General features: G+C 36.2%; 1 protein-coding gene across 11 annotated transcripts; it reads right to left on the bottom strand.

Annotated features, from left to right (window-relative positions):
* Window positions 1–29: 29 nt before the first annotated feature.
* LOC117931695 (protein LHY-like) lies at window positions 30–11,764 on the bottom strand. 11 transcript variants are annotated; one of them, XM_034852703.1, is made up of 9 exons: window positions 11,405–11,764; window positions 11,188–11,229; window positions 11,075–11,100; window positions 10,642–10,944; window positions 10,401–10,535; window positions 10,077–10,138; window positions 2,326–2,553; window positions 748–2,208; window positions 30–669 (listed from the first exon to the last, which is right to left on the bottom strand). In XM_034852703.1, exons 4-9 carry the CDS (start codon window positions 10,925–10,927, stop codon window positions 256–258), a joined length of 2,586 nt encoding a protein of 861 aa, XP_034708594.1. In that variant the 5' UTR covers window positions 10,928–10,944; window positions 11,075–11,100; window positions 11,188–11,229; window positions 11,405–11,764; the 3' UTR covers window positions 30–255. The 11 variants fall into 11 exon arrangements, with proteins under 11 accessions (XP_034708594.1, XP_034708597.1, XP_034708598.1 ...); XM_034852706.1 differs by having other exon boundaries at window positions 10,401–10,512; window positions 10,642–10,806; window positions 10,945–11,100; window positions 11,405–11,759; XM_034852707.1 differs by having other exon boundaries at window positions 10,401–10,512; window positions 10,642–10,806; window positions 11,405–11,759.
* Between the last annotated feature and the right edge of the window lie 1,784 nt (window positions 11,765–13,548).

Raw genomic sequence — 13,548 nt, 5'->3', positions numbered from 1 at the left:
CATTCATTTCTTTATGATTCTCAAGTCTATTTAAAGGAGTTATAACTGCATCAAAGTCTGACAGGTTCAAGGCAGTGGGACATAAATCAAATGTAGACATATATATGGTACACACAACTACACGACAGTTTCGTGAGCTTTCATGACTAGAAATTAAACAGAAAATGATAATATGCAAGGGGAAGGGGAAAAATTAGAAATTGAATGCAAGCTACGAAGGTTTCCTCCGTTTAAATTTGCATGCATTATGAAATATCAGGTTGAAGCGTCCCCTTCCAGGCGTATCCTCTTGGGGCCTTTTTCCTCACCTTGGCTGCAGCAGTTTGTGACCCTGCTATCAATGGCCTCTACTGAACACCTTTTGTAGGGTTTAAATCCTGTTCTACGACCTTTAATCTTTCCATACCCAAGCCCTATTGTGAGCAGCCCTTCTTCTCTGTTGTCATTTTCCATCAATCCATTTTTCTCCACATCTTGGTGACTGGAACAAGGTCCCCATGCCTTGCTGTTGAGGTCTAACTGCAAGGCATTTTCATGTTTCTCGTCTCCACCCTGCTTATTCTCTTTGAAATCCTTATTCTGGAGCCCCTTATTCTTCAAATCATGTGGAGGAGAAAAGCTCTGTGGCAATACTTCTCGGCTGAAGAGTGCTCGGAAGGCCAGCCGACCCTGGCATGTCAGTCAGGTTAACATAAGAACTTGCGGCAAGATATGCAGAAAGAATATCATTAGAGATTTGTCCATTACCTCTTCAGAGACCTCCTTCCAGGATTCATTAAGGATGCTGGTGCTTCTACAACGGCGATTGTTAGCCTCACCAGCTGCCTGATTTACATCAGCATCTTTGCACTCTTCCTCGCCATTCTCATGCTTCTCTAATGCATCTGTCTCTACTTCACTGCTAGAAGGAGTGTTGGAACCACACGAGGAACGGTCCACCAGTTTTCTACTCTTCATCTTGGTCGAATCATTGAGCTCAGTTACTGCTGTAGTGTTTTTCTCTTTATCAGGAGCAGTTGACTCAGTATTTGGCTTTGCACCTCCACTCTCCTCAGAGTCTGAAGATGACATGGCTGGTGATTTAGATGCTGAATGTTGTGCTTGCAAAGCTTCAGAGCATTCTAGGTCCAGTTGTTGATCTTGAGGAGTGTTTTCTCTTCTCTCTGTGTTGGCTGCTGGAGCTTGACCTGTATTTGTTGGTGGAACTGAGGTTACAGATGCAGGAGCACAGGTAAAGCCAGTGTGAAGAGGAGCACACAAGGGAAGCACTCCATGGGCTGCCCACCATGCAGTTGCAGCAGCTACAGTGGCTGCAGCAATTGCTGCCATACTTGGAGCTGCGTTTATTTGCCTTGCTGGGAAACCTCCAATAGTGCCTGAAGGAGAATCTGCAGATGCTTCCATATTTGAGCAGGGCCAAAAGGTAGCAGCAAAGCTTGCTGCAGCATGGGCTGCTGGATTTTGTAGCAGAGTTGATACAATAAGACTCGAAAAAGTAGAGGAAATTTGGAGAAATGATCGGTAGTCATCTTGGTTGCTGCGGATTGGGCCAAAGGGAGTATGGAAAGTGGGAAATGACTGATGAATGGAAGATCTTGACCCGTTATTTTGATGTTCGGTAGTTGCAGATGCAGCAGGATTCTGGAACAAGTTTGGGTGTCCATGAATTCCCATTTGGTGAACTAAGGATTCTCCATACGTCATTTCCGAGGAAGGTGCCTGAGTACACGTTCCTAGGCTACCATCTAGAACGTGCACAGGGACATGTCTTGGGAAGTTCTGAGCTGCTTGCATCTCATTTTTCGGCTGTGAACCAAAATTTTCAGACTGGCTTGGTTCATCAGTTTTCTCAGCTTGAACCAATTTCTCATGTGAAGGGTGAGAATTCTCCAAGTTTGAGGCTTTACTCATGCCACTATCCTGTGCTTTTTGCCTGGAATCAGGTTTATCCAACTTCTGATTTCCTTTGGGCTCAACAGTGATGTAAGATTCATTTGTTTCATCCTGGTTACTTCCCTCTTTCATTAATGGCACAAACTCCCGAAAAGTGCGTGAATTTCTGAGTGGCACTGGTGTTGGTATAGAGTTTTTGTTTGCTGAAGACATAGATGTACAAGGAGCCTCCTGGAAAAGGGTAAAAACTTCTGAGCAGTTGTCCTCATCCTGGTTTTCATTTTCATTGCCTGGCTTTTCATCTCCACTGGGTCTCTGATTAACACAGCATGAAAGTGGGATTAATTACAGGAAAAGGAAACATAAGAATAATAATAATAACAGAACAAGAAACAGGGACATGAATAAAAGAACAATAGGGTAGATACTTACCTCTGGAAGCGGCTCTTTCTCCAAGTCCAGTATTTGTTTACCAGGATGCGAAGAAGAAACTGATGCTAATAATTTCCCATCCTTCGTTCCAGCTTGCAAAGTAGGAGCAGCCACACCAGTTTTTCGAGGATAAGGATTGCTTGGTTTCCTTTTAGGCCGTGGAGGAGGAATTTCTATGTCTATAGCTTGACCTATTGGCACTCCCTTAACAAGAGCCTCCTTTTCCAACTGAAGATAAAATATTTATTAATTCTCAAAACTCAGTTACAAGTGAATATTTCAGTTTGAAACCCTTGCAAAGCACTAAAAGAAGATACTTAGCATGAATCAGAGCACAATAACTCATTAAGATTTAGAATGCTTACTTCTGAAACATAAGCTAAGTTTTGCTTTGGAATTACCAGCTAATGTAAAAGCAGTCCAGAAAAATATTGAACTTTGTAATCAAGGTGAGAATGATAAGGAATGAACACCTTGTAACCTGATCGAGGCAGAAGAAGATGGTAGGTGATCAGCATTGACAAAATGGTTTTCTTGAATAAAGCCCTTGCAACATTTTGGAGATTCCCAAGTAAGCTGGATACTTTTTCATTATGTTGTCTGAGCAAATCTGGGAAACACACTGTAGAATTCAGAGCTGATAGATCAGAAAATCCATCAATGCCCAAAGAATTTTCGTAAAAACTCACTATCCATTCCATACAAATTGGATATGTTGTTGGATAAGGTACATCCATGAAGTTCTGGCAAAACCTTTAGTGAGCCGATATCTTGATAATTCTATCCTGACCTTCAGTGAGCCAATATCTTATTTAATCCCTGTACTGCCACTTGATTTCTTCAAAGATTCTAAAGAAGGGTAACTATATCGCAAGGAACATTGTCTTCCAATTCACAAGTTCTTCCAATTCCTTCCTAGAATCAGATATGTAAGAGCAAAAAGTTCATATACCACAATTCCTACTTTATTACCCTTTGGTCTTCTCCACCAGCCAAACAAAGCAGTGTCTCTATAAGACAAGTAATTTATTTGTAAGTCAATTGCATAATATCAATTTCTGTCAAATGGCAACCCTCCATGCAAGGCTGAATAAGATCCATCTACTGAACTCTAATAAGATTTCACTACAATTAGGTGAGCATTTGCAAAAATCATTCATTTTTCAAAGCGGTTGGGTGAACCTTAGGGAATAAATGACTTGAGTTTATGCTAGCCCTTTCTAACAAATAAGCCTTATACATGCACTTGGAAAGTTGCATTCGAGTGGTAACTTATTTCTAGTGCAAGATCCCATGTTTAATTCTTGAAAGATGTCAATATCTGATCCATCATCATCCAAACCTATCCTGATGCCCCAAATAGGGTCAAGATCTAACCACTCCATACAATAGAAGCATGGGTCTTATTACGATGCAAGATACAAGAGCAAAGGCATGGCCTCCCAAGTACTCCCATGAACCAGTCAGTTACCACTTCTTCATGGAGAAGTAAAAGATTCCTACTTTATCTCACTCCAACTGGCACCATTGGCTTCTAGTCATTTTTGTATGCGTATAGGAGACTCCAAAACCTACCTTAGGTGAAACCATCCATCTAGCTTAGGCACATTACGTATGTATATAATAAAGCAAAAGAATCCTAAACGAAAAAATAATACCATTGAATTATAGTATTAGAAACAAAAAAAAAAAAAAAAAACCTACCCCAAACTACCACAACATGCATGTTCTATGAAATTAGTGGTCATCTCACCAGATAAAATCATAGGCATCCTTTTTCTACCTTCCTCTTCTTCTTCTACCGCCTCTAACAAAAACTAAATGACTTTTGACCAGTATAATCTTATGTTTTTCTTTGTGCATGACCATGGGTCATCTCACCCAATAAATCATAAGCATCCTTTTTCTACCTTCCCTTTCTTCTAGTGCATCTTAACAAAAACTAAATGACTCTTGACTAGTATAATCATCTTTTTCTTTGTGCATGACCAAACTACCCTCTTATAACATGCTTATTAAATCAAAGGCTATCTTTATTCAGATCATAAGTCATCCTTTTTGGTTTCCCTCTTGTCTTTACAATACCAAATGCCTTCTAATTGGTGCCATAATTTGTTTTTTCTACACATAATTAAACCATTTTCCCTCGTTTGGTCCTCAATTTGTGCTAATTCTAACTTTTTACAAGCAGATGAATTTCTTATTCTAACATTTTTTTGTAAATTGTCACAACATCAGCATATTAAAGCACCAAAAAAGGTTTATCCTACTGCACATGGAATATGTAGAGTACCATTGAATCATACAAGTAAAAAGAGAAGAGGAAAGACAAGAAAAAGGGAAAGAGCAATCAGAATCCAATAACCATTCAAATCACTCACCCCCTAAACCCACCATATGTACAAAGTCATAGGAATATGAGACATCCTCATTTTGGCATATCAAAGCACCAAAAAAAGTTTATCCTCTAGCACATGGAATATATAGAGTACCATAGAATCATACAAGTAAAAAGAGGAGGAAAGACAAGAAAAAGGGAAAAAGCAACCAGAATCCAATAACCATTCAATTCACTCACCCCCTAAACCCACCACATGTACAAAGTCAAAGGAAACATGTTCCCCTCTCCAAAGGTATTGTAAACAAGCAACAAAACTTTAGAAAATATCTTCTGAAATTCAAAATTAAGAGTTTTCACCCTTAGAAAATTCTTTGATTTCTCCCTTTCCATAAACACCAAAGATGTAGGATAGTACCATCCTTCAAACACGCCTCCATCTCATATTTGCAAAGCCTTCTCTCCCCAACATCAAGGAACATTTTAAAGGATAGCTATATAGCCATCTTATTAGAGTTTTCCTTGACCTACTATTCAATTTTCAAAGCTATGTCCTTTATTATTATAATATTTTCCTACATTGGCACTCATCTCAACATCTGCATTTTGACGATGCTACCACCCAAGGGCTATACAAGGCATAAGGCACACCAGGGGGCACAAGGGTCTCCCAAGGCTCAAGTGGAACACACAATCCAAGGCACATGTTTAAGGAAACTAAGGCACAAAATAGAGTACATGTCACTTCTATAAATCTTCTATAGGTAAATAGGACAAAATGTATTAATGGAAAGCCTAATAAAAAAAGACTCACAACCCATGTATACACAATGTACACAAGTAATGCTAAAAAAATTAGCTAAAATCACTAAGCTAACCTATTCCCATACTATCTTTAAAATCCAAAAGGAGGAAACAAAAAAAAAAAATTAAGAGCCTTATCTTCCCCAACCCATAAAAAAGAGTCTTGAGGAGCATGTCTTTCAGCTCCATGCAAGACCTCTTCAAACTTCATATGTTCTTATATACTCTTCCCAAGTGATTTAAAAAATGTACAATAGAAACAACATCCAAACAATCTTGGCTTAGCTTCAACAAAGGAACCATGCTCACAAAGGAGGACATCTCTAGCCAAATAAAAAGGCACCAAAGAAACGTTGGATAAAGAAAACACTGTAGACCACAGTCTAGAAGTCCACTTGCAACAAATTAAGGTGTTGGCTGTTGATTTAAGATCTTCATAGCCAAGACAATCCTATTGACCAGATTTCAATACCTATTCATGAGGCAATCTAAGGTCAAGTTTTCTCTCAAGTTACTTTTGGTGAATAAAAATAAAATAAAAAATAAAAACTAAGAGAGTGCTCTAGATTTCCAAATTAGCTTGACAAGGAAGGTAGATATTTCATTTGGGGTCAAAGACAAGTAATATGATCTAATAGAGAATGATTTTTTTTTATAGGTAAATAGAAATTGTATTAGAAGCGCCTAGAAGCGGCGAAAACAGTACACACGAAGTATACAATCAGAACGCCTAAAAAACTAGGAAAATTAGTAAAAAAAAACCTTACCCCTAACTAGACATATAGCCATTCTATAGTGGAGAATGATTTCTTTCTATCAATCATTCAAACTAACCTATCTTCCAAGTCACTACAAACACATAAAGAAATCAAAATATGAAACAAAGAAATCATTCCAAAAAACAAAGTCCTATCAACTTCTTGTCCAAAAAATTCCTTCTAAATATAAGATTCCAACAATACTCATTCCAAAAATCTACCTCCTAAGCATTCTTTTCAACTGTCAACTTGAAGATTCCTCAAAAAAGATTCTTGAAGGATCCTTATCACACTAGGAAGTGTGCCAAAACTTGACTTTGAGGCCATTGACAATTTACTAGTCCAGAAAAAAGAACCTCCACCTTTATGGCTTTCCATGTTAGGAAGTGCCTCAAATTCCTAAATGGTATAGATTCCTAAAACATCCTTGGGAGCCTAATAATTGTATTTGGTTTCTATCTTTCATAATATTTTCTATGATATAGTGGAATGATTCTCTCTCATCCATGGATGTAAGCATGGTTAGCCGAACCATGTTAAAACCTCGTGTACTTTTGGTATACTATATTTTATCTTTGTGTTCTTGAACTAACATGTTTACATTGAAGTTTCCACTGGCATTATGTTCCAAAGGCTTCAATTGTAAGCATCCTAACTTTCTACAAAGCACTACTCCCCATTCATTTCCTCATACTTCCCTAATATGCCTTTCACTAAAAGCTATCCTACTCAGCAACAAATCTCTAAAGGTCATTCACCTAGTAACACACTTTTTTGAGAGTCCCAAGGGTCCCAATACCCAAGCCCTAACTAGATTTGTTGGCAAAAATAATTAACTACCTTACAAAATGGACATTCTTCTCAAGAAGATCTCCTCCCATAGAAAATCTCTCTAAATTCTTTCCAACCTGATCCTTCCTTGGGATTATAAAAGTTGATGATAAATAAATTGAAATTTATAAAGAATACCTCTGAGTAAGGTTAGTCTCTTTCTCTTGGAGAGATTCTGACATTTCTAAGAAGCTAATCTCTTCTTGAACCTTCCTTAACTAAATCCCACATTGAAATAGCCTTAGATTGAGCACCAAATTGTGTACCCAAATACTTTGCGCACCAAATTGTGTACCCAAATAATTTGTGTGAAAGCTACCCCTCCTACAGCCTCATTCATTATCCAATTGAAATCCTTCATTCGACTCACTTTTCTCCAGGTTGATTTTCAAACTTGAAACATAATATAATCCATTTGACATAAGATATCTGCTCTTTATCTATTTCACAAAAAAGTGTGTTGTTGACAAATAGGAGGTGTGAAATCTCAGCCTTGCCATGTCACACCTCAGGGTCTAGAACCATGGTTTAAGATAGTATCCAAAATCAGCCCACAATTTCAAAGCTTGAAGTGTGAACAAAGGAAGAGGTTAATAGTGTTTGTATTATGTCTCCCTTATAATTAATTCAGGTAGTAAGGATTTCTAGTTCTGATGTCCCCTTAACCCCTCCAACCCTTCAATGAAACCTCATTCCACCCCCCTCCATATAAAGCAACTTAAAACTTTCATCACAGAAATGAAATCTTAATGTGCCACTTTGATAAAAATATTGTAGATCTGCACATGCAAACATCATATATCACTGAACATTATCCAAAACTTCAATCGAAGCATCAAAAAGAAAAAAAAAAAATCAAGAATTTAAGAGAAGCATCATACAAAAAGCAAATGCACTTATGTGAAATTTCTTTACATTCAGAAATTGCAAGAATAAAAGGCAAGGTCACCTTTGCAGGAAAGGTGCAACAACTACAGAATTGCTATCCCTTGGGCCTAGATGTACCAAACTTGTAACTTTAACAATTACACTACTGCCCCATATTTAGTATCATAAGGTAAAAAGTTTCCTGGGCATGATCACTTACAACTACCTCAGCACTAGAGATTCATAAAGCATGGCCAGTAACAACTACCTCTCAACTAGAGATTCATAAAGAACTACTTTCAATTGATCTTACATGAAGCCAAAAAATAAAAATAAAAACAAATATTTCAATGAGGAAATTGCAAAACACCTACTCTAACCATGTCAAACATTCAAAAGTCATTCGAGAAATAATATTCCACTTGGTTGGCATGGCAACTTTGTAGGCAAGTGTTATAAGACACTGTAGAGGAATGCTTCCAAATGCTTGTTTTAAAGCATCTAGAGCGAGTAAAATAGAACTTCTTTCAAGGCTTAAAGCACTCAAAATTAGCTTTGAAAGTTGTTGCATAAAGCTTTGTTTGTGTGATCTAAGCATGCAAAAGGATGTTGAGGGTTTGTTTAGGAACTATTTTTGAACCTAGATTTATGATTTTTAAAACAGAAAACAGTTTTCTAACTTAAAAAACAAGTTTAACAATTTTTTTTTTATACTAAAAATAGCTTTTTTTGAGAATTTGTTCTAGGTTGTTTTTTAAAACAATTTTAAGATGTTTTTAGGTGTTTTTTTATTGGGTATTTTGAGAAACAATTGAAAATATAGAGAATACTTTAAAAACTTTTTCATCATACAAAAGTGCACAGTACCATTACAAAGAGAATAAATTAAGAAAACTATTTTTTATATCTTGGTTCCCAAACAGAATTTTGTTGCTAAAAATACCTAAAAACTATTTTTAACAACTGTTCCCAAATATAATTTTGTGAAAATGTTGCCAAATAGGCCCTAAATTTTCCTATTTAGACTTTATTGATAACTTGAATATGTAAGGTTAGGCCAGTTTAGGGCTGTTTCTATTTTCTTTTGACTGGTATGCCTTGTATATACTTCTTGTGCCTTCGATTGTGAACCCTTTGTTGCAAAGTCACTCTTAACATATACATCTATAATTTGCCTACAAGGAAACACTAACAAATTGTATCTTTTCACTGATGCACTATAGTTTTTAAGTTTGTTAGATGTTTCAATATCTTATGATCCTAAAGGAAGATTGATTTGAATTTTCCATTTTTTCCAGCTTTTAAGTTGTTTCAAATGTAGCAAAAATATTATCATTTTTAAGTAAAAAAAGTTGTGTATTTTTTAGTTTCTATTTAAATTTTTTTATTTCACATACCTTTGCACCATGGTTGTTAGTATCATCCAACACACAACATGTATTGTCCAATGCCTCTTGATTTAGAAGGATTTCAATATGAATAGTGAATTGTATCATGACATAGCATGTATTGTGGAATATAGTGCATCAATTCTTGTGATACCACTGAATTGGGTGATATGGAAAGATTGGGTAATTCAAGGTGCAACTTAAAGAAGTTGCTGAAGTGAAATATTGAGTTGGCATTTAAGTTCAATGATATTCTAAACATAGTTTTGGACATGAGATCCGGAAATGAGCAACACATTTGTCCAGTTCATGAATGAAGCATTGAGTGTGAGATTAGGCTCTCCAAGCATAGTGATTTTAGAGTATATGTTAGCAGGTGAAGTTGTTGGGCACACATAGATGGGTGAAGCTGTTTACATGTAGATGGGGCTAGTAGATAAACATATCCTTACAAAGGACATTGGATATTCATTCATATTACTCTTTCTCCTAGTTGCAACATGCTTCTTCCCCACCCCCACGGCCATGCCCACCCCTCCACTTCTCTCTTTGATTTCATAAAAATTACCACTTAAAAAAATTTGTTGGTACATTAGCATATAACATATAAACTGAATCCAATCATCAACAGTGATGCAGAACATACTCCAGTAATGCAGATTAGAATGAACATCAGTTTGTTTTATTATATAGAAATATTACCAAGCAATAAGAAACAAAGATATATTTATACAATAAGCATAAAGTTAGAAGGTATCGATAGACCTTTGAAAAGAATTTTTGTGCATGACTTCTGATTTGCACAGCAGTCTTTGTTCCTATATGTTCTGCACACCACCAAATAAAAACAAAGGAAAGGAAGGAACAGATCTCCAAGTAAGACTAAGTATAATTAAAAGACAACATTCCATGTTATTCATAATAGATTTAGCTCCAAAAACATCTAAAGATTTTACGGACTAGATTTCCAAAATTTCTGAATGGGGGTTACTCTGAATGTAAGTTGCAACCCCAACTCATTATATAGATGTATAAAAATAAAAGAAATAGAAGAAACGTAATAAGTTGAGGTTGGAAAAAATTTATTACCTTCTATACGTTGCCAAGCTCGCCCATAAAGCTTCAAGGCCTCCAGAAACCTATTATGCTCCTCCTCTGTCCATCGCTCCCGCTGCTTGGTAATAGTATACGGTTTCCTTGTCTGATGTTGACCAAGATTCATAACTCACAATTTCATCGTCAAAACAATAGTTTCAAGTCATTGTACAGACTGATTCAAGAATTCAGCATAAAAGAAAAATAAATAAAAAAAATTCCTATGTAAAATCACCTTGATAATCAAGTCCTCTCCAGAGGAATATATGTCCATTACCGAACCTAGGCAGCTTCCGCTGCTTCAGATTACCGAACCTAGGCAGCTTCCGCTGCTTCAGATTATGGAGCGTGACGAACGAGGAATATGACAACCTCCTTTCATCTCTTGATGTCTTGAATACTACAAATAGCCTAGCCGTCTTTGTCAATGAAACCTGATAAAGTAATGCTACTGCAAAATACAGAAAGCAAAGAGAATCGGTAGAGATCCGTCTCTGTTTTCTAACATCAATAATAAGCATTCCAAATTTACATGCACCTATAAGAAAAGAGAAATAAAATTCTATCGATATTTTTCTGAATCCACCGTAAGAAAGAGACGCTTCTCTGAATCCGAAACAACTGTAAGAAATCCACTACAAAGAAAATTCCTTATTCAGAATCCTCACCAAAACGAATCGTAGGACGCCAAAACCTTTAAAACGTGAAAAGCAAACAAACACGAATCAGTAATCCACAGTGATCCGCACACCGACCTTTCAACAATGCATCCTTACATTACCTTCTATAAAACCCGGTATCCTCCGTTTGGTTGCCGAGAAAACTGCAAAAAACACAAAACACAAAACAAAAATCTCAAACCTCTCATTTCTCTATTCCTCCTCCCCCCCCCCCCCCCCCCCCCCCCCCGAGCCTCACAACAGTACCTACGATAGCATTTCCACCGGAAACACGGATTCAAAAAGCACAAAGCCCTAGAAATCGGCAAAAAAAAATACCTTCCGCAAAAGGCATGACGGACGAAAATTCTGTCTGGTCGGATCTCTTCCCCGATCCTGCATGGACTCAATTCATCGGCGAGTGAGCGGAAAGCATGGCGTTAAACGCAATGGTAGATCGGCGCCTGAACAATTGATACTGAAATTGAATCTCACAAATTCTATACGCTTAGACTCTGAGGAAACGATGGCGGAAAGAGAGGGAGAAAGATAGAGAACAGAGCAGAAGCGAAGACAAAAGCAAAAGAGTAAGAAGGCGAGACCTAAAACAAGAGAGAGAGAGAGCCAGAGTTTGTGTCTGAGGAAGAGAGACTGTGAAGCAATCTCAGCCACTATAATTTCTTGTGGATTTATTTTTTTTAAGAAAATAATTATTAAAATAAGAAAATGTGGGGGTTTTATTTGAGGCTGCGGTGGAGAGAGAGTTGGGGGAGAGATTTATAGCCTTGCAGAGGGAGAAGCGCCTCACTGGATGACGCCAAGTGTCAAATTTGTAGTGGTTGAGTGTTCGCATTCATAAGCCCACGCTTGCGCTTTTTCCCATTTTTCTGACGCCCTCCTCTCTATTCTCGTCCACACACTTCCAATGCCTAGTTGGGCCTCAAGACATACATGGAGTCCGTAAAAGCGCCTCCACCTATACCCCTTGGGCCCCACTTCAATACGTGGCTTTTCCCATTTCCCTGTACGGACACCTCATCTGTCCTAAAAGCGTTATTCTCTGAGTTGGGCACGTGGCGTCTCCTCCATTGCTCGTTGCTAGGCTGCGCTTCGGTGCGCCATGCGCGTCCCGCTCCAGGATCGACCCTAATTTGTGATTAGTCTTTTCAAATCACAAGTCCCTTGCTTCCCTCACCATTTCTAGGACATTCCAGCTTTAATTTGCCATCTCTTCCATCATCATGTGTACCAAATTTCCTTTTTATTTTTTCTCTATCAATGCCCGGAAAAGGAAGGGACCCTTCTCCAAAAATACATATGATGGGTACCAATCATTCTTCATTTTAAAAATTAATTGAACATGGATTAAGTAAAAAGGCCACATTTTATGCCAAGTACCATTCAAATTTCATGAACTAATCATATATTAAGTAAATTATTTATTTATTTATTCATTTTTTTCTAATGAAGATTACATGACGATAAATAAGTGAGATGGATCGATGTAAGACTTCTGCTCTAAAAGTAAATTGTTTTATTTTTAAAACTAACGATATAATGACTTTTGGTTTTATAATAAAATCTCGATACAAAAGGAAAAAAAAGGACATATACAAGCACGATTGAGTTTTGATTAATCCCACAATCAAATCGAATAGATGGATTTTAATTAAATTATAATCTATGGATGCTAATTACATTTGAATATATTTTATAATTTTATTTAAAATATTAAATAATTACATGATGATACAAATCACTCTTGATTAGCTTAGGAAGTTTTTTAAAGAGCGAATAAAATCCATATTTCTAATAAAAATACAAAGTGTATATCAATTTTTTTATTTCAAAAAATGTACATTAATTTACTTTTAAATTTCAAAACTATTCCTTAATAATTTATTTATTACAATTTACAACCTCTTAATATTTGACGTTACAAAATCTATTCTATTATCAACCTATTAATATTCATTAACGTTACAAACTAAATTATAATTTTTCTCAGTGAGTTGGTGTGGGACACTTTTTATTTATTTATTTATTTTTCATTTTTTAAGCAAAAGATGAAAATTTTATTTTCTATTATTATTTTATTTTTCTAGAAGCTAACAGATAGCTAGGGTTAAAAATAAATAAAAATTGAAGCATGGGTTACTATTTTGTTTCTTTTAAATTTTATTTTTGACTAATATTGATGACTTAAATCTTATAATACGAAAAGTGAAATTAGTTTTTTTAATTGAAATTGAGGTAACTTCTTGAGTTTTTTCCTTTTTTCTTTTTTTTTTTTTCAATTTTAGTTTACTTGATTCTTCATTTTAGGGTGACTAAAATGAGTTTGTGAAAACTATATCTATTGTTAGATAAATATATTTGAAAGAACGAAAGACATCTGGTATAGTAAAGATATATAGTTCAAAATCTAGATATAAGAAGCGAAAAAAATTGTGATATTTTAGGCTTAATATTTATTTTTAATC

Source organism: Vitis riparia, chromosome 15, assembly GCF_004353265.1.
Source record: "Vitis riparia cultivar Riparia Gloire de Montpellier isolate 1030 chromosome 15, EGFV_Vit.rip_1.0, whole genome shotgun sequence".
Taxonomy (NCBI): Eukaryota; Viridiplantae; Streptophyta; class Magnoliopsida; order Vitales; family Vitaceae; genus Vitis; species Vitis riparia.
Note: the sequence above shows the minus strand (reverse complement) of the source record. Positions and strands in the feature narration are given on the sequence as shown.